General features: G+C 41.0%; 1 protein-coding gene and 2 long non-coding RNA genes across 5 annotated transcripts in view; 1 reads left to right on the top strand and 2 right to left on the bottom strand.

Moving 5' to 3' along the window:
• LOC111267218 (uncharacterized) overlaps positions 1-21,276 on the top strand; it is a 28,716-nt gene that overhangs the window by 5,052 nt on the left and 2,388 nt on the right. Inside the window, exons 1-3 of one of the 3 annotated variants that reach the window (XR_002684471.2) lie at positions 303-386; positions 9,531-9,790; positions 10,008-10,192. This is a non-coding gene — a long non-coding RNA (uncharacterized LOC111267218). Of the gene's footprint in view, positions 1-302; positions 387-9,530; positions 9,791-10,007; positions 10,193-21,276 lie in introns of those variants that run through there. The other 2 variants (XR_002684473.2, XR_002684472.2) reach the window with 2 other exon arrangements.
• Positions 43-1,975, bottom strand: LOC111267216 (chymotrypsin-like elastase family member 2A). The gene is made up of 4 exons (XM_022845309.2): positions 1,738-1,975; positions 1,226-1,453; positions 469-665; positions 43-345 (listed from the first exon to the last, which is right to left on the bottom strand). Exons 1-4 carry the CDS (start codon positions 1,906-1,908, stop codon positions 81-83), a joined length of 861 nt encoding a protein of 286 aa, XP_022701044.1. The 5' UTR covers positions 1,909-1,975; the 3' UTR covers positions 43-80.
• LOC147752573 (uncharacterized) lies at positions 6,201-17,246 on the bottom strand. Its single transcript, XR_015313704.1, has 3 exons — positions 10,686-17,246; positions 9,103-9,162; positions 6,201-6,837 (listed from the first exon to the last, which is right to left on the bottom strand). It is a non-coding gene; the product is annotated as an uncharacterized LOC147752573 (long non-coding RNA).

The following is a 21,276-nucleotide window of genomic DNA, read 5'->3' as shown; positions in this document are numbered from 1 at the left end:
TGCTTCGAGTTCCGTAAATAATCCACAAATAATATACAGAAATTTGTTCAATATAGAAGTTATTTATTTAATATTGATTTTTAATACTTGGCACGGACGTTATTGATCCAGGGTACGTAGTGTGACACCAGCGTAAAAACCGCTGGATGATTAATGGAGCCGCAGAGAACGCCAAAGCTGGTGACACCGACAAGCTTATATTCGCCGTTGCTGAGGCAAGCAAGGGGGCCGCCAGAATCACCATAGCACGTTCCTGGCCCAGGGGATTCCACGTAGCCAGCGCAGATTTTTGAATCGGTGATACGGACTCTGTGTATGTTACGGTATTGCATTGCACAGATCGCGCTGAAGGTGAAACATGGGGAAAGCATGTACGTAACGTCTAAGTAAGTATAACCTTGTCATGAATACATATTCGTCATTGTCGACCACACATAATCATTAAGGATTACCGAAATTTCAACATACTTGCTTACGATCGGCTGGTCGGCCTTGAGAAGCACATCAGAGAGGCTACCTCGGGGGCTTATTCTGCCCCAGCCTGTCGATACACAGATAGAATTTTTGAAAGCGTTTTCATCTGCACTGGTGGGCAAGCAAATGGGAGCTGCAGTGTCACCGTCCAAGGTGATGCTTCTGTCGACCTTTATAAGCATAATGTCATCCTAGGGACAGGTTCAAAGATGCACAAAGAAACCACAACGATTAGTAGGTAGATCTGGTTAACAGCTGTCCAGACGCGAGCACAATGTTCGAGAGTCGATCACGGAAAAGCAAATCAGAATTGTAGTCTTTTAATATTCGCTGACAGCGGTAAACGTTCTAGCTAAAATCTATGTTGCATGCACTAAACCTTCGTTCATATTTTTTTAGAAGAACTCAGTGCAAAAAAACGGAGTTCGTTAGTACAAAATGACCAGTTTTTTTTTTATGAAATGCACACGTGTTTGCTATTGCCGCTAGTATGCAGAAGTGTTGTTGGCTTTCCAGTTAAGATATGTGAGTTAGCACGGCGTTAGGGAATATGGATTTATAGAAGAATAACTAAAAACCTAACTACATTGCTATAGAAGCATTATCAAAATCAATCTAGAGCTGCACTTCTAGTAACACTGCGAGGATAAACGTGACAGCGTATTTATTGATTGGTGGAACTATCGTTTTCTATGAAGTACGTGCATGTAATAATCTGCAATCGTATGGCAAACGTTCATAAACTACTGACCTTCATAAGGTGCTTGTCCCATCCCGGATGGTGGACAGCTTTCTCAATCCTGAAAATTTGGATGGTGGGTTCTCTCTTTGTCAGGTTATGGGCACCGACTATGATGCGGTAAAGCCCATCGGAGGTGTAGCAATGAGCTGCGGTCAGGATCCATCGGTCGTCAATAATAGACCCACCACAATTGTGCGTCCATTTGTTAGGTTGCCACCAGCTTTTATTGTTGAAGATCTGCGATTAAGTAATGGATTTTTACCTCAGTACAGTTCTTGTCTAGGAAACAATAAAGGAGGGATGGCGAAGTTTATCTCTGGATCGATCCAGGGATATGTCAAAATGGCGGGGTCGTACTGTAAATGTAGACAGATCTCAAAAGTGCCCGCATTCTGATTCTCCCTATGCGTACATATCATGAAGAGATCATAATGGAAACAATAGAACACACAAGATGCCCTATTTCATTGACAAATACGCAGCAAGGGTCAAATTTGTGGCAAGTGCTGATCAGTACATACCTGAAACGAAACTTGCCAAGGGAACTCGTGTGGAATTGCTTCCTGACCACCAACGATGTAGTTGTAATCTTGATCAAATGCACTAGGCTGCGGTAAGTTGCTGCGTCTACCGCATTTTTGTCCTGCAGCAAAGGCCGTAATCATCGCCATGAAAACGAAAGTGATCTTCATTCTGTTCAGCGCCTTTGTATTTTACACCCAAACTGTAACTGCGGGCATATAACCCTATGTCACGGTTAGAGGGCTATATATACAAAGACTCCATCTTATGATTTATAGCGATAAGGTGTTGTATATCTTTTTGTATTTCCATTCATGTGTCTTCAACGGCGCTATTTGTTCGCCTTTACGCAGGTTATGGATGTAAGAGCGACGCGGATTTAATCAGCTACACAAATTTTGATGGCTGTAAATTTTGATTGCCGAATAGTGTTCAATTCTTCCATGGTAGCGTTTTGCCTATTAAAGGTTGATTCATGACTGCAATGTGCAAAGTGGTACGACCTTAATACCACACAAAATGGACCCGTAAAATTGTCACCTACATTGTAAAACAATGCAGCATTACCCGGAAATATCTATGTGAAGTATAGTCCTAGTGCGGAATTTCAAAAACAACAGATGTAGTTTAAAATCTAAAATCTGTCAACTATATCTATGGATTTTTAGCTGAGAAAGCACAAAAGGTTACGAGATGTGTTTTGCAGATTTGCTAGACAGCATACGTGCATGATGTTTCGTGGAAAAGACCTTATGAAAAATTAACGACATCTTTTCCTAGAATTCAAACTCCAAATTTCAAACATCGAGGCTAATTATCTGTCCCTTAGATCAATAAGCACCCAGTTACTGCAGTGGTGCAAGACATATTTACCTGCGTAACGATGACGTTTTCTTCTGTTAGTGAGCTAAGCCCATTTCTTATTATCAAACGCAATGAAATTATTGTACCGTTTTACTGCTAGATTATTCTGAGGATGACTTGCACAATTACTAGAGAGAAAAAGTAGTAATTCTTGAATAGTAGATTTTGAATAGAACATAAATAGTTGACAAGCTGTACGGTTATTATGAATGTTATTATAACAATATTCATAAAAAGGATCTGAAGGCACATTTTAACAGTGGGCCTGTGTTTTCAGTAATCGCTAGTGAACGGCAACATACGGATGATGCCGCTGCTTTAAAATCCGTTGATTAATTAATCCGTTGAAATTAATACCGTTGCTTTAAAATCAGAGCTAAATCGCGCTGAAAGTGTCAAGCACTTGATTTACTGTGAAGTGTAAAGGCCTTTTAGGCCCTAATTAGGTACAAATAGGTAGGCTGAATTGTCGGCGTGCTAGAACCAGACACTCAAAATGATCATGCGTTTGTCGTAATTACTGTCCGTTTATTTTTATTACCTCATTCTATTCCTCATCTATTGGCGACCACAGATTATGCTAGTAGATTATGTTACTATGAGTTACATTATGTGTAGTTACAGGCCTCGAAGGCAAAATCCTTGCCTTATTTAATTTCCGTTGATTTTCTGCTGCTGCTATCGTTCGCTTTTCCCTAGTGGCCATCCATTTATCTATCATTACATATTAACATGTATATTAACACCACATTTGTCTGATTATTCCGTTTCGTATTTGGCGCAAACGACGCTTTCCCTCGTCTTCTAATGCAAGAGCTATTGTTTACAAATAAAAGAAGTGTACAATGTTTTTTTTGACGTTGAAAGTTTGAGCCGTTGTTCTTAAGGTTGCGAAAGTCAGCAATAATTCAGTTTTTTTCAATATCCGGCTAAACGATGCAGGGACCATGATACAGTACTAGTCATTAATGTCGAAATGTCATACAGTAGAAATATCTAACAAAGTAATTGTTACTATAGTTATGGCTGTCCTTAGCTTTATAGATTTGCTAAAGCTACAAAAATCACTAAAACTCTAATAGAAAGCGTTGTTAAATAACATCTAAAGCTAATACATTTGCTGATTCGGAAGATAATCCTCATTAGTCCATGAATACGTACTTGGGTCGGTAATGGCTCAATATCAGGTTGGGCCTCACTGACATGCGATGTGGTCTATGGGAAATGCACAAATACATCCGATCTTTATTGTATATACTGCGAAGGTGTAGTGACCTTTTGTCCGGCGCCCGAACTCTGTGACACCTCAAAGTATGCGCAAATATCGTTTCCGATCGAGTGCTGCTTCAAAGTGACTTAGGAGCTAACAGAGAACTTCGGCGCTGCTAAAGTCTAAAGGTTTTTATGACACAACTTAAGTTGCCAAAAAAGCCAATGCATGGCACGTTGCTATCTCTGTAAACGTACCCACTGTTTGCGGAAAAAAGTTGTTTTTGGGGTCGAAAAGCTTGTAATTTTGAACTTAGCCGGATATTGGCAATCCTTTAGATATTGAAACTAAACCTCGAACGCAATGCGGCTCTCAAAATTGGATACCACTGCTAATCGTTAAATTATCGACAAAGCGGCTCCGTTTTAGATTTAAGTTTGATAATATAGATTGCAGAGGAAGAAGGCTACCGCTAGGAAAAAGCTACGTTTGTTTTCTGTTATACGTAAAATATTGGAAGGTCAATAAGCCGTTACACACTGCAGTTAGATCTCGGGAAATTTTTTAATAGACAGAAGACGCTCCATGGCGAAAATATACTTTCACCAGGCTCAATCATCAGTGAGAACTTAAAGCTTTGGAGTCAAAAGTAATAGTAGCACTTTTGAGCTCCATAAGAGAAATAATCAGCTATACCGTCTATGTTTATTCAATTTGAGAAACCATGTATTTGGAAACCGGCAGGAAATCTAAGTTAATGAATACGTTATTATGCAACAGTTCAATGTGTTATTAAATCAACACGAAAGTACCGTGCGATGTGTCCCACGAAGAAACCTGGGCAGTATTCGCATTCTACTGTGGGCGTACAAGGGCGTGTTTGCATGTTTTCGGTATTATTATTTAACCAGACACTGCAATGTAGTGAGCTGCCAACGTAATCTATTTGAAGAGTGTTCCACTGAAGCTGTGGAGCTACTCCTTGACGGCTCAAGAGTTGTCGCAATAGAGCATCTATTATAGGAGCCATCAGAACGTAATGATTTTTTCATAATGAAAGTTGAAGCTCAACATCGACAAACAGATTTTTACATGACATCAAAACATTTTTAAATAGTATTTGAGTACGTTACTTTGAACATTGTCGAACAAAGTTATCAACCGTTTCCGATGAGTTCTAAAACTCGTATGATGCATAACAAACGGTATGAAACGCTGGATGGATGTTCGTTTGGAAGCAGCTCGGTGCTTCCAACAATGTAATTACCGCAAAAGCGTGGGCGGCTTAGCATATTGATTGTGACAGGATGCAGGATCGGTAAGCTCACAACCTATAGGATTAACAAGTGATGATTTTGAAGCATAGTACTTTAGTAATAACAGTAATAAACTATAAATAAAAAAAATATAAAAAATAAATACATTGAATGTAATCAATTTGATTTTTCTATCTTCTATTTTGGGCGTCCAGAAAGATAGTGCTATAACTAGAATATTAGTACGAGCAGTTTTTTCTTTGTTTTGTAAATAGTTATTCATATTTCTTGCGATCCTCATGTCAAGTAGAAACACATCAAGTGTTTATCAAAATTCATTTTGTTAGATTTAAAAGATGATACTAGGCGTTTTCTATGTTGGCAGCATTCATCTTATTTTCGTCCTTTCCGTCGCTAATTTCTCAAGTGCAGGAAGGTGCATCAGTACGTGGCTAAACAACACCGAGTTACTTGTCACACCAACGCTTGATTAGTTGAAATCTTTTTTGTTTTCATTGTGGCTTGAAGATCAGAAGACGTCACAGGCTGACAGTTGGAGTGATAATTATTATACTATAGTGATTAGATATTTATAATGAAGATGAACAGTTAACTATGCTATGCGATATAAGCCTACACCACTTGTTTGTAGTGAGCTGAAAACTTTAGAAATACAAACAAGTTAACCGTACAAGGTTACAAACAAGTTAACGTTGTTATTTTTTGTTGGCCAAGTGTCACCTACAAGGTTACAAACAAGTTAACGTTGTTATTTTTTGTTGGCCAAGTGTCAAGCCTAGCCTGAACGGTTCTACCGCAATCACTACCCATTAATCTCTCTTGTACTTTGCGTCGAACCAATGAGATTTTATCTTACAAACCGAATTATTTCAGGTTTGCCTAGCAACGGCTCAGAGCGAGTTGGTGCACGGTGCCCCATAGATACGTAACCATAGTGTGATCATTTTCTTAAGCATAGACCGTCCTCATTAACGTTCGAATAAACATTAAAGAAGATAGATACGTGGCGTTTTGAATTAAGGTTGGCTAATGTACAGTTTCTCATAGTACTAGAAAATTCATAAGAAATTTGAAAGAGAAAAAGGAGATTTGTAAAACGTCATATCACAATTAACTTTATTATTATTTATTATTATAATACATTAATTTCATTTGCTGAGCAATGGCGATAGATACTCGCCTAAACTAATTAAGTCGGTTTTCTAAGGGAATTTAGAAAACGCATTCAACCGATCAAAAGAAGGCATTATACGTAATATTTTGTAAAGGCCGTTCTGTAATGATTTATTATAAAGAAGCTAATTTATATACAAATCGTATTGACTAATATATGAATGTATGAGCCTATATATGCGTTAAGAAAAAGTACAATATGCTTGTTATACATGATAAAATCCGCGTGTTTTTCTTCTACTGTCTCTCCAAGCAAGATCGGTTATCGCACCGGCTTTGTAGCACTCTGGGTCCATATCGCTCGGTTCTAGTTCGGATTCACGTGTGAATTATTTTTGAAGCCCTATTTTTTTCAAATCGAATCACCGGTTCAGCTCCTTAAAAAATCAATATTTTTCACAAAGTAAGTCGACAAATTGATCTCTAGCCAAAGCATGAAGGCCCAGGATGCGCCTGAAGTAGGCTGGTGTTATGCGGTCGACCCTTAGTCAATGCGACGGCCAACGAAACTGTCAACGTTTTTCGGGCAATGTGAGTTCTTAGTTGATTCATGTAGACCATCACCTGAACGCCACCTTAGAAAGTGCAATTCATTTGAATTGTGGTTGTATTAAAAACTGTCAGTGCCGACAGCGAAACTTCAACAGATTTTTGTCAGTCAGCCGTTAGTAATTACTTTTAATTTGAACACAGGTTTATGTGCACTGTTTCTTAATGCTGCGAAAAGAAGACTATTAATTCTGCCAAAATATAGGTCGAATAGCGGCTTTTATGTATTAAGCTAGATTGCTAATTCTGTCGCAATAAGCTGATAAAAACAATTGAAATTGTATACATTTTTCACCGTCTAGGAGAAGAAGCTTTGGCATTTCCTGATAATATCGTTAAATTATTTGAATTGACTGGCATTGAAACTGTCTGAAATATTATACAAATTATAATTTTTTTTTTCATAAGACAAACAGTAACTAGAAAGCTGCTCATAAGCGTATAGGACAACAACGAACGTATGCGACGACAATAAATTATATTCACAGTTGTAACTGTCGTAAAATAAGCTAACTGTTCTCTTTCAAAATAGAAGGGAAATTTCTAGTTTGATAATAGAAGTTGGACCGGATAAGTGTTCCTCTGAAAATTCTATTTGATGAAAGAGCGTTTTTTTTTTTGTTTTTTGGTTAATTGCAAATGTAATCTCCTGTTGTCCTTCGCCCTGTTATAGCTAGTGATACTAAATATGATTGGAATGATCTAAAACATTGATCTAATAACGTCTGCCCCTCTTTTCGGCCAATAGAGATCACCTTCCGTTAAGTCATGACCACAAACGCTGAAACACGGATTGCTTACTTGTACTTAATTTTTTGAAAATTTTTATAAAAATTAAAGTTTGTTACCTTGAAATTAATGTGGCACTGATTATTTGAAAACTATAACTATTAGAAATTGCCAATACAGAAATTGCGTGCTTCGTTTCGAAAAGTAACTCATTGGACGGAACTACTTTGCTGACACTGAGAACTATTAGTTATCCTATTAACAACATAGATTGAGATATAGGTAAATACCGTGTGTATCTAACATATTATAAATTTTACAAATGTATTCGAAGCTCAATACTTCTTTGCTTTCTTTGGTACAATGTGCAGAACGTCTTCATGCAACATAGATTGCGTTGACAATGTATTGGAAAATTCAAGTCTTCTCCGGGAGACTTGAGAGGCCTGTTACACGCAAAGTGACGATGAGCTGCAAAAAGGGGCACTATATTATTTAGGCAATACAGACCGCATTAAATATCGAGACGAAAATCGCCGACAGTTCAGGACGAAACGAAGTAAAAATCCGCAAGTGGATTTTTTCGAGCTCAAGGTGTCTCTTTCTAACACCGTCCAGGTGTTTACTAAACAGGCATCAAGGATCCATATCGAAACTGACTACCAATGGAAAATAATGGAGGAAATCTAGAGCCGGCTAGGGCAACCTAGGGTGAATAATATTTATATAAAGTGCTCTGTTCTTGGCACTTCTTGCTTCCGCTCGTACAAAAGGTATTGATAGTCATCGAATGTGACCGAACGAGACCACGAAGGGCTCAAATAGCCTAGGGTTTAATGGTACACTATTTATCCGCCATATTCGAGATGGAAGTATCTGCGAACTATTCTAGGACATGCCAAAAGACGTCTCCGTCGACGACCATTGAAGAACTTATTCAGTACTTCGAAATCATGTGTTCCACTACGACACCCGTAATAAATCTTTGTTATTACAATGCCAGGTTGGACGATCCAGGATGCTCGCGGATTTCCGCTATTAATTTGTTATTCGTTTTTCATTATCCTAATTTTGAAGAATTTAAATGAGTGGTTATGTATTAGGTATTTTCGCCTAAAATAACTATTTTCAGGAAGAGCGGCCATGGGTACTGATATACCCGTATTATCAATAATACCTAGTTTCAACGCACCCAACTCGAACTACCTGGACTCCCTAGCTTCTTCCATCAAGCAGGTTCTTTCTTTAGTCTTGGCTTAAATGTGGGCGAAGACACAAAGACCGTCGAGGAAACCATTATTCCTCAATCGCCGAAACAAATCGAATCAAACATAAGCCTTGGTTCGGTTCGACCTGGCTATAGTGCTCTGTACGAAGTGATAACGTTCTTTTTGCTGAATTGTAGCATAATTTAGAACCTCCGGCTGTCCCTAGCGAGAAATGGTGCCCATAGATATATGGAATACGACGTCGGAAATAAGCCGCTATCCCTAAACAGCCTTACGAATGGCCAGGTAACACCCAGATTTTGTACGTAATCTGCAAGACTAGTCGAAACTTACCAGTGAAACCTCCATATCAGTGGATACTGTATTGTGGACCTCGTAGCGTTATTGTAAGACCTAGGAAAACAAGAATAATGAGAGATTAAGTAGAAAACGAACTCGTAGTAACAAAAATCGTGGCTTTTCTTACGCATCTTCATCCCTAAGAGACTTCTACAGCAAGCAGTGCCCAAAAAATGCAGCGTCAAGAAATCTTATTGCCTGTTTCCTTTTAGACGGCTTTGTTAACGCTTGACTCTACGTTGGCTGCGTACCCCCAACATGAGGGATTACTTTTCGCTTAGTTATCCCAAATGACAGTAGAAATCGTATTACTAACTCGAAAGCTGGCACCTGCGAAAAACGAGTTTTTATTACAAGCCCCTCTTAATAGTACCTTCGATAAATAAATGCCTGGACTTACGTCGAGTACTGGCTTTATTAAGCTTTGTTTCAGACAGTTGGCTAACGGTACCCAACGAAATGTACCTTCGACCGGTTTGGACCTAAACCACCCACCACCATATGTCCGCAAATTCGGCCGGCAGACACGATATCACTGCGCTATCACAAGAATAGCGGTACTTACAGACTTATAAAAGTTCCTTAAAGCCGAACAGGCAATATGGACCCTTTCGTAGCCAATTGACGTTTGATGTATAACAGATTCTTCTAAATGGCAACAAACGTGCTCTGTAGAAACTTCGTAAGTACCTCTACTTCCTTTGGTCCCCTAGATAAGATTATCGCCAAACTGGCCATGACGGAAATGGCAAACAATATTCCCGCGGCCTTGCTCTCACTGCTGCAGGCAAACCTAGTCTTTATCGAAGGGGATGTCGCGAGGTTAGGGTCTTTCCTGTGATTGCAGGGTGCGTTCAGGGGGATAACCAGAATGCGTTGCCTGTTTGCGTTAATTTCAGACCAGCCAAAATTGGCGACAGGCCTGCGACAGCTCAATAATACGTTACTGCCTGCTGACAATGTCGCTATCATTTAAGCTATACGTGGATGGGAGAAGCATCCTAGAGCTAAACCCGAAAGAAACAGCCATGACGTTTAGGCGGAGAGGCCGTAAGAAATGACTACATAAACGTACCGTATCAAGGTATATTTCCTTTGTTTGATAGCCGCATCTTCACTGAACATGCGAATAAGACAGTTGAAAACGTGAAGTATTTGTCTTGCAAAAGACAGAAGTCTGATGTGTTTTTTACAGGCTGCGCTCACTTGTTTCATTACATAAGTAGTTCTCGTTTCTTAAGCGGTGAAGCTAGATCATATCAACGCCCCAAACGCTCTCTTAGTTTCCACGCGAGCTCTCTCAAGAGATTCGCATCCTTCCGTTAGGATATCTATTAAAGTCATTTACTGTAGAGCCTTCTTAGCGTTCAGTCCACGTGATCACAAAAATTTCAGGTGGCCACTATATGAGCACGAATAAGTTCGTAAATGTTGATTGAGGGTGCGCTTCCTCGTTTATTCCTTTCGAAATCACTATCAAGAGGTCAGTTCGACTACTTTCACCCTATTTAGGACCGATATGGGGAACAGTAAAGAACTACTGGCTACGCATGCAAATTAGTGTTTTGAATACTTACTTTGTTGTACGAAGTTGTCCTGGAGCATGAAACGGGATTCCGTTCAGGACTTAAGAAAAATTGCTCTGCTCGCTGCAGTGCGAGAAGAGCAACGAGCATTATTACTAGAACATTGCCGGCCAGGCTAAAGCATGTATAATAACAATCCGTCTACAAAAGCGATTCACTAAATTATGGCTTTAAAATAGGCAGGCTAAACCTTTGGATTTCATTCTAGCAGCTGCACGTAAGTTTGCAGTTGGCAATAATGCGACTTCCCCCCGTAATCGGACGTTCCTATTAGATTGTCAAGTTTTTCTTTCTGGGTAGTCGCAAACAACAACAACCTTCCTGCTGTTCGTCTGCTCGAACAGACATAAACGGTGAGCCTCCTAAGCGGAATTGCTGCTTTTGACAGGTTGCAAATACGGTGCAGCGCTGAAAGGACGGCCAAAAGTGTTGTCTTACAACGTCTAACCTTAGATAACTAGATAATTCAAGGAGCAACTGTGTAATTAATAAATTACTGTATATTCAATCTCTGTATATTTACAGTTATCTTTTTCATTGAAAAAAAAAGTAGTGTTTCAAGAACTTGACTTTGTCTATTTTTCAAGCGGTAAACAACGTTGTTAGCCCATAGACCTGTTGGGTCGCACAGATCGCCAAAGAAAACATCACTTTTTTGCATAATGCTCAATTTATATTTAGGTACTTTTCAATCTCGCTTTAAATGTGGGTTTTTTTTTTCTCATCATTATTACATTAAAACAATGATGTAAGGTCATCATTATGATTAATAGTATAACTATTAGCGTTATTGTCATTATCAGCATCATATTTTTCCCATATCATTATTTGCTTGCGTTTGCGCCCCTTCCGTTTCCCTATCTGTTTATCTGTTACAGTTATTTTCTTTTTCAACGTGCACTACTATCTCATTACTTAGGGAACCCATCTCGTTCGTGCAGCATATACGTATTTTCCTCGCATTGGCGACAACGGTATGATTATTATTACATAATCTTCGCTTTCATTCACTTTTTTAACCTGCCCTCCTGTTCGCTTACGAGCAGTTTTTTTTTTACGTACATACTCGTACCTTTTTCGACTGGATTTTGCTTATTGCGCTATCTGCGTACTGCTCGCACCATAGACGACCTATTCGAGAGTTTCACTGGCAAGCAACGCTGCTCTCATTCTTATTGCTATCGTGTTAAATCCCAATGAACACCGCGATTAGCGTAAGTCAGAACAGCCCCCCGCTACTTTCGGGGACCGTATTGCTAGAAACAAAGAACTTAGCCAGAAACAAAAAGCCGACCCTGGTCGACATTCACTGGCGTCGCTTGTTCTGTACTCCTGTCAAGTTCGCTTCCTCTCGAAGTGGCCTCTCTTTCTCGTAATTTCCTTTCGCCATATGATTCGTTTCATCTCATTTGTCGATCTTTTTACATCAACATATCACGAACTACAAATTGTTCTCGTCAGCTATCACTAAACCTTTGCTAAAATTTGTGTCATCATTCTTCATTTATTTGATGTTCTACGGATGCATGCACTGAATATACTATCTTGCTGCCGTCCGTTCTAAACAGACAGACGTAGTTTGCTACATAAATTTGGTAGGCCGGTGACTGCGACTGTCTTACGTCGATCTTTTTTGCTGTCTCCTCCATTCTAGTAAAGTCGTTTCTACTCTTTGCCATTTTGCTTGTTCTTGCTTCGGCGGTCGTCTCCACTCATCCTTAGCAATGCCATCATCTCGTTTCAACAGTCTCCAGAGCGACTTTGGTTTCTACATATTTTTTAACTTAGTTAATTTAGCTCCCACACGAAAAAAAACAGACTTTTTCGTGTAGGAGCCTATGCGTTGTGTACCTTGTTTACATCTGTACAAGAACATCTGTATAGTAGTGTGTATTATTTCTGACTCATTCTGAACACCGTAACGAAACCCATAGCGCATTGTTGTAATTAGCAAAATGGGCAGTTTTACGATGATTTTGCTTCCTTTCTAATTATTCCGGTCCTGCTGGACCTCACCATGATTTGCTTGCTATACGACAAAGAAAAATATCGATACTAACAAAAATGCATTTCATGAGTCGTCGTCGTTGTATATAGTATAATAACACGTGTTGATTTTTCTTTTATTAGCTTGGTTTTTTTGCGTAACTGACTCCGTACGATTTTCCCTCCTGTTTCGTCTCGATTTTATTGATCCATTTCCGTATAAACGGTGCGCAAGATACGAAGATAATATTAGTTGTGCATTTGTTAAGTAATTATCTAGAATGTCATTTATGCGGAGTTTTGTCGCGAATTCGATACCAGATATAACTGTGGTTCAGCTTGTCTCTATAGACATGCTATCATGTTTTGGTTCGGCCCCATGAATTCCCGCTCCCGGAAATGCTACATGTAATTATTATACATGTTTGATTTGATAACAAGTGTCAAGGTCTATTTGTAGTGTCTGCTCTGATTTTCGTGCATTGTAGGTTTCGTTTATTTATAGGTTTGTCCCATGTTATTAATAGACAACTATTATATAATAACGGTGGTGGTCGTTTCAACAGGGTGAGGTCGCTGTCGTCGACAATTAAATGGCATCACGCAATAACATAGCGTATTTAGTCTCTTTTTTGCGTTTGTTTTAGTTGTTGTTGTTGTTGTTTTTTGCAATATTTATCTAGCAGTCGAGTGAATTGTCAGTACGCCTGTGAATTATTGTCACTATAGGTTCCTACATCTATGTGCCTCTATTGTTTCTACCGATGGGGCAACGTTAAAGTAGCTCTTGATTGACTGGTCAATGAATCACTCTCTACCATAGAATAATATTAGGTATTGATCATATAACAGGTCGGTTTAGACCATACTGCAAATGACGAGTTCATTAGCGAGTGTGTGGCATAAAATACATCAGTAAATCGCGTGTCTTCCCAACCATTTGATTTAAATGGCCTGAGCTTGTAGTAGTTTCAGGTCATCGTTCTCCCTAAAAATACGCTAGGTGTTTCTGCTGTCACACATCACATTTTCCCGCAACCTTTCCTAAATACTATTTAGTATTATTTGCTTAGGTCCACATCCACTCATAAAACAGGCGGAACAATAATTGAATTACGGACATCGTTGAGATTTTTCAAAGTTGTCTATGGAAAAATAAACATACTAGTATTATAGCTGAATTCGGCTATTGTAGTGCTACCTGGATTGATACAATCTACTGGCGTGTGACGATAGCAACTTGGTTCACTAAACGGTGATTTTTCATTATTTTTCTTCCAACCAGTAGCGCGATGAGCTAAAAGATTCCAAGTTCCTACTTACGAGCTTGCAAAAATCATAAAGCAGTGTTGATGGGCAGCTAAACGTACCCTTAAACAGTTTCCCTTAGAAATGGTCTGGTACGTATTACTTACTCGTTTTCAAACTAAGCCAGGCAGTGAATTAATTACGTCATCATTTTGATTCCTATTCTTATCGATTTGTGTTCGCAGACAAAAATGGAAAGGATAACAGGATAGTAAACACATACACTATTACATAATGGCAGGTTTACGTTTCCTCTTGTTTGCTCATCGTCAGAACGTTGGGGTAGTGTTAGCAAGAATGTTCCTTAAGGGACTATATAGACGGGGTTCTAGCTGTCCGTGAAAGTTTAACAGGCGAACTCTCTCGGGCGGCGTGTATGACCACTTCGTGGCGAAAGGCAAAATGTTACATGGATTATTATTAACAATGAACACCCTTTTTTGTCGCCGTTACCGTTTGTCTGTTTAGATTGTACAAGCTGCTGCTCTAGAGTCGGCAATTGAAGAAGCCAACCAGAATCATTGTATCGTCATGATCATGCCCTATGATATTTTATCTTCGTCACTCATATAATTCTTCGCTGCGTTCCCCTTCGCACTGCAGCGTTCCGTCAGTACACCCGCTACCGGCTACTCATAATGGATTCATAACCTTTAGCCTTTGTCGATTTTCATCCTCTCCGATAAGTTAAACAGTCATGTTCAGTGATGTCTCCTAGTGTATTCTGCTTTTATTGTTGCTCGTAAAACATGTATGCGATATCAATAATAACAATTACCACTATGAGTGTTTATTTTCTCCGCTGTAGCGTACTCCATTTGATCGATGTCAACTTTATCGGGCCAGTCAACGAAATGAAATACAATTGTGCTCACTATGTCTCTACTTCATCTTCACTACCTTCGAGTGTTGTCAGCCGTCTGCTTATACTGGACTTTGTTTTATCAGCTGACGTGGCGATTAAGCAGGATCTCACCTATCGACAATTCTCAATGTATGTGGTTAAATAATTTACTTCGAAGATGAGAGAAGGCTGACGCAGTCCTGAAACGTTTTAAGGAATCAACATAGGCCTAGTTTGTTGGCTGCAAAATGTGTTCAGTACGCAGGCAGTTTTGCGATTAATGCTAGATCCCGGGACTATGTGACATCACTAAAAAATTGATCGGAATGATCATGCTTCATATTAGTGCTTTTGTGTTGGATCCATATTGCAATTATCTCATCGTGTCACTGACCTGCAGAGAACGTTAGTCGATTTACTAGAATAGTTGTATCACGTCCTCGAGTCTTGCATAAGCTTCTGTGTGTGTATACACACTGTCAATTTCAATATTGCGAGCTTTTTAACGCTAGCCCGTACTTCTACGAAATGTCGGGAATAAGGGTATTCCAACTAATCACCATAACTTCTTCTGTATCTACACCATTTGGAAGAAAAAAGCGGAAAAATAATAATTTCACTTCATTATCCTGTTCTTTTCTGCCGCTGATGATGACGTGGGGGCGAGGAGGAGGGCAATTTCTTCTTGTTCACTTGTTATGGGGGCTTCGTTCTTTGCTTCAGTTGAGTTCGACATATATATCGGAAGCGATGGCGATGACAGCAGATAAAGGGCCAGCTTCAGATTGTTGTCTACCATTATTTCAAGTGTGATTGCGGACCGTGCTCTCAAAGAACAAGGGGCTAGCGACACCGCATTGTCCTTCGACAAACCTTTGTTTGTGCGTTGCCTTGAAAAAAGGAAGACGAAGAGGAGGATGACGGGTGACACGAAAAGAACCTGCTGCGGCCCCATTGTCTCCGTACAGTCTCCTGTTATTCTCGTTTTTCAGAAGGCTTTCTGTATAGCTTTCCTATAACTCTGTTATTACTCTATACGTTCGAAAGGTATTTTTCGTTAGTTTTTTTTCTCTGTCCGGGCTATGGCAGAACGCTGGAGAAGACAGTCATCATATCAAAATAGACGATCAACTAAAATCTACTTTCCCCGATAGATTTTTCTTTAGCGTTGCAAACACAGCTTTTGCTCTTACCTCCGCAACGCTCCATCTGTGCTCCCCTCATCTCTTTCCTCTATCTTTTCATTTGAAATGTAGCGCTAAGGCGACATTAGATGCCGATAAAAATAATTTGATCAGCAGCGGGAGCAATTTTGCTGCGCGTAAAGCGTCGAGCTATTTCGGAGACGAGGCATTTCGGCGAAACAGGGGATTCGAGTAGCGGCGTGGTCCGCTGACACAGGCTCATAGAAAGGAAAAGTGCACCCGTTTTTTGCAGCATTACCAAGCTGACGCTTTAAAGACAATGCCAATATAGAATTGCACTATAATATTTCTATGTATTAGAACCTTGTGAGCATTAGTGAAAGCCAATTCGACGTAATGAGATGTTGCACCAGTAATCGATTTGGCGAAACTAAGCACGTGGATAAATCTATACATGTCATGGTTATATTGCATTACTTGCCAATAATACATATTATAGACGATAGGGCACCGTGTTAAAGTTAATCTGCGCTGTAGGTCCTCTACTCTGTGACATTCAGCTACCAAGAAGCGTATCTCTTGGACAGTCGTTTGTGTACTCGTCTTAGGGGAGAGTCCTTTTACGTATAAGCGCCTTGGGTCGGTTGCTGTTTTCAGGCACGAACGTCACGTCTTAATAGACGAGTCAAGTTACTGGGCTGATGGTCGTGGGGACAAATCGATAGGAAAATTCGTCGACGAGACTGACTACTTTCTGCACAACTTCAGTGTAGCTATATCGTATGGCCATTTGGTGTGGCACATTCGGCTGCCACAGTCACCACATTGATCGTTCAACTAGAACGTGTCTGCGTGCGTGTTTTGGCTAAAGGACGTATCGACTAACGACAAAAATTAGTCGCTGCTATTGTCTGGGGCGCAGAGAACGCTCGATCAAATGCCTAATAAATACCTTCCTGAGTACCTAGACAGGTTAAAGGAAGACGACTATCATCCACTGCTTTCATCCAAAGCTGCTGGCTGTCTGAAGAAGGCTTTAGACGTTGGTTGTGGGGGGCGTATAATATATGTGTAGGCTAAATCGCGCAGGTACGTACAAGACAGCGCTAGAAAAGCCAATCCTATTACCACTATCAACAGCGGACTCGTAAGAAACAAGGTTGCTTTTACTGCTTCTTGCCAGCGGAGAGTCGACAATTTTTCTTCTAAGAGAAATATTCTATACAACTAAAAACAGAGAATAAGCGAAATCCCCCTGTACATATGCAATCAGCGATTGCCCTCAAAATAGCGGAAAAGCTCCAAACTATCCCGATGCTGCGGTCGGCCTGTTTTCCACATAAAGCTGTACTTTCGTCGTCCATCGAAGGCTAAATTGGCCAGCTACACGTCGTCGTTGTCATCGGCTATAGGTACTTGTACTGGCTACAGAAATGTCATCGGCAGCTGAAACAGTGACAGGCATACAACTCGTGCTTACCCGTTAGCAACTGAAACAGGGTTGACAGCAATGAGGGCTGCAGTTACGACCTAGTTGCTGACGGATTACACATTTACGCTTGCACCCAATCTGTTACCTCCGCCCATTACCCAAGTGCTCGATGGTCACTCGTGGTCGTTCTCTCGTTAGGGTCCGTTGCAAGGTGATTGTTACGAACTCGACAGCTGCAGTTGTCGCTGTCTCTATGACGAGCGAGGAACGAAGGACAAGGAAAAAGGATCCGCTTCGATGACTGCCAATTCTGTTGTTCCGCCACTTGCCGCTTGCTCGCGAGTTCGATCAGCATCTTGCTGAACAAACTCTTGTTATGCCTTCTCGACGTGGCGCTAACGATCGTTACATACCACTACAGTCAAAAAGGCCAGGCGCAGAACAACAAACCTGTCAATGACGAGTTGATGTACTTCTTGTTTCTATATCGTTCTGATTTTTCATTTTCTCATCACTTTGTATTCGGCGATTTTTGGGTTTCAGACCATTTTGAAGCAGCCATCTTCGTCTCACTCGTTTCTTTTTCTGTATTTTCTTGTGTCTTTAACGTTTGTTCGGGTTCGGCGGAAAAATGTATTAGCCTTATAGGATCACAAACGTGAGGTAGCCATAGAAACGATTCTTGCGTTGGCCGCAACAGCCAGTCGTTGGTCGATGCAGTTAGAAAGGGAGTCTGCTAGCAAACGCGGTAATCGGGAAACAAGAACGGATGGTCAGGCGGGCGTTCAACAGGCCGCCTCGTGGGCAAAGCAATTGGATAAGACAGTCTTTAGAAAAGAACACTGTTGTACCAGAGTGCCATATAAGGCAGCAGATGGGAGTTGCTCTCTGGCTGGCGGGCGGGCGGTCAGGTGAGCATCTGAGTGACGAGTCGACCTGTTGGTGCGCGCTAGCCACAAACATGTTGTTTCTACCACCTTATTCTCCTCTCAGTCGCGTAATGGCTTAACCTGGTGCGCGCGCGCGTATATCTGAAGCATCTCTTCCCGTCCATCGCTTTCGTTTGGACTCGTTTGCTTGGCCACCCGCTCATGGTTTGCTTGCTGCGCACTCGTTTTTCTCTGCGTCGCTATCTCTTAGCCTCTAGGATAACTCAGCCAAGCCAGACTAGCACACAAGAATAATTCAACTGAGAGACAGACCGGCCGACCGACCGCCCGGTCATTTCCAAGCCGGTCATAATGAAACTGTCGCCCAGGAAAGTCGTTTCAATTCGGGGCAATTCCTGGCACACACGAACTCCTTTGCCTGATCGTTTGCTTCCATGCTTCTATACACATTTCATGCCGTGCCTTCTCGTCCTCTCTCTGTATTCTGTTTCTAGCTCTGTCCTTAGCTCAAAAGGAAAATAGCCACGAGTAACGGACAGACGAGCGAATAAGCTAGCCAGGTAGTGGACTGTTTGTTTTTCAAGTGGAAGCTGAAAGTGACGACAACTTCTCTTCAGCGTTTGCTGTAGGAGAGTCTTCGGTACTCGCACGTTCCTGTGCTAGGGATGCAGCACAAAGCTCACAACTACCAACCCCTGCCGTCTGGCAGGCGCTGAGCGAGCAGATAGCACTCTGTATTTCGCCTCCCTATCTTAAACTTTACAAGGCCGCTGCCGTTTTAGCCTCTTATTCGCCTTCGATTTGCTTTCTTGATCTCGGCTTTTGTCAACTCCTCCTCTTCTTGGTCTTTTCAGCGCTCTGTTCTCTGTTATCGAAGCGCTCTACCGGCAAACGTCTGCCACTAACCCGTTAGAATGTCTGAACCTAGAACACACTCGCTTCCTGGTAATGTAAAGACGATTTCGGCCCCGGGAACTAGCGAAATAATTCAAGAGCTTGTGGGGCGATGGACGGCGCCAAACGATACACTTTGTATCAGGCGTACATACATGTGTGTGTCTTCAGTCTATCCTGTTTTTTTTTAGCTTCCCCGCTCATTTTGCCGCTTTGACGTCGTCGTCAGTGTTTCTCTACGCTTTTTCTATAACCGCTAGCTGCGTTGTCTTTACCCCTATTCGCTTAGATTTGCTCGCCGAGTCCTTTATCCCCAGATCCCTCTACGTTTGCCCGCATGTGTACTCCCGACACTGCTCCCATCCAACAAAACATTGTAATGATCCACCGTTGATTCCGTCCTCAACATCGTACTCTGCACTTGTTTTTTTCCACAATTTGGTTCCTGCTTTCTTTCGAAGAGGAAGCTTCAGAGGACGCTGGCCCCAGCCGGATCAGGTTCGCTGCGCGGCCGTTTTTCAGCGCTCTTCCAGAGAAAGGGCACTTCTAGAGCAGTATTCTATGAAAAGTTCTGTACGGGGTAAAGGAGGGCAGCAAGTAAGCGCGTCGCCCAGTGCATATTGTGCCCGTTCCTGCCTTGGACGAAGCCACTAGGTATCAGAAACGTCCATAGCGAACGATTATGATTATGATAACGTTATAGGAATCTTGAAAACAGTAGTTTTTCCCTCGAGCGTGTCTGCTTCGAAGATGACGCTTGTTCAGTATTAGCGTACACAGATAGCCATATAAACGTAGACGTACGCTTATGTGTCTGCTTCGACACCAACACTGGTCTTCATGATGATTTGCGTAAACGGAACGAATCAAAAGATTATGACAAAACGAGCCAGAAATGGGTCGGATGCGGAAAATATATAATTCACAGCTAGACGAGTTGAATAGATTGGAACTGAAAGCAGACAGTCCGTTGACGATGCGCAGGAATATCGAAGAATTTGGAATAAGCTTTTGTTGCGTGCCTGTATGTGCGGTTATTTCTTTTAGCCTTTCCTTGCGGCGTTGTGTTTAGTTAAGGCACAACAAAATTCAGCAGTAGGTAATACCAGCAAAAAAACCACAGCAAAGCGAGATACGAATTACAAACCAATATAGCGAGTAACGGAAGTGTTGGCTGTATTCCGCAATACCCTTCCAGCTGTCATTTGCAGACAGACCACCGAGTTCGCTCAGGGTCCTGGATGCGGGACGTACAAGCTCGACACCGTTCTGCCGTCTGTGTTACAACGTTAATTTGTTCGTGATTTTCCCACCATCAACGACCCTGCCAGCACAAAGAAATCGATACGTATTCATGGCGAGCTAATGGTTGCAGGGTCGACCGGGTGTGCTGTCTTGTATGGCATAGTGGTAGATGATTTGCGTTAGATAGAATACGGCAGACAAATAAGCGTTTGTCACTCCTAGATAAATATCAGGATTTAGTAGGCCCTAGATAATATGTTAAAGGTCAAAGAACGGTTTAATAAGGTAAGTCTAACGAAGAACTTAAGTAGATAGCTAAATGGTTGATGGTTGGAATACAAATCGGTATTGTGAGCTAGTCATGATGAAGTTAGATACGACACACAAATTCTAATCTTTAAAAACGTTCATGCCAAATTGAAAGTTAAATAGAGTCGCGATATACGTGACAATAATCAAAGGACGTATCCGAAGCTTAAATTCAATTGTTGTATTTTGTATTTCGCCTTGCTCTATGTATAACTTCGATTTCGAATGAATTGTCTGCCTGGATATCTGTGCGTATGTCTGTTTGTAACTTTGTAAATCATCGTAGCACAATGAACTTTTATTGGTTTTCTTACTTAAGATAATGTCAGTTCTAGGACCGACTGGACTGCGCAACGTTTGTTATCGGCCGGTTCAATAAAATGAATCATACTTTGATTTGCAACAACGTTGTGATGTTCAGTTAACACTATAGTCTCGTTTCACCATACTTCCTTATGGCTTATATCTTCTTATAGTTCACAATAGCTCAATATATATACAGTTATTTGTTTGCTTTCGGTCAGACAAT

The sequence above is a fragment of the Varroa jacobsoni genome, unplaced genomic scaffold, assembly GCF_002532875.2.
Source record: "Varroa jacobsoni isolate VJ856 unplaced genomic scaffold, vjacob_1.0 scaffold_1157, whole genome shotgun sequence".
Classification (NCBI taxonomy): Eukaryota; Metazoa; Arthropoda; class Arachnida; order Mesostigmata; family Varroidae; genus Varroa; species Varroa jacobsoni.
Note: the sequence above shows the minus strand (reverse complement) of the source record. Positions and strands in the feature narration are given on the sequence as shown.

What these genes read in the sequence shown, in the direction of transcription:
- LOC111267216 (XM_022845309.2), bottom strand. Translation starts at nt 1,908, where the DNA reads ATGAAGATCACTTTCGTTTTCATGGCGATGATTACGGCCTTTGCTGCA. An exon ending in GGGACAAGCACCTTATGAAG is followed by an intron (nt 666 to 1,225) that starts GTCAGTAGTTTA and finishes ACCTGTCCCTAG; the next exon opens with GATGACATTATGCTTATAAA. An exon ending in GACCAGCCGATCGTAAGCAA is followed by an intron (nt 346 to 468) that starts GTATGTTGAAAT and finishes TTTCACCTTCAG; the next exon opens with CGCGATCTGTGCAATGCAAT.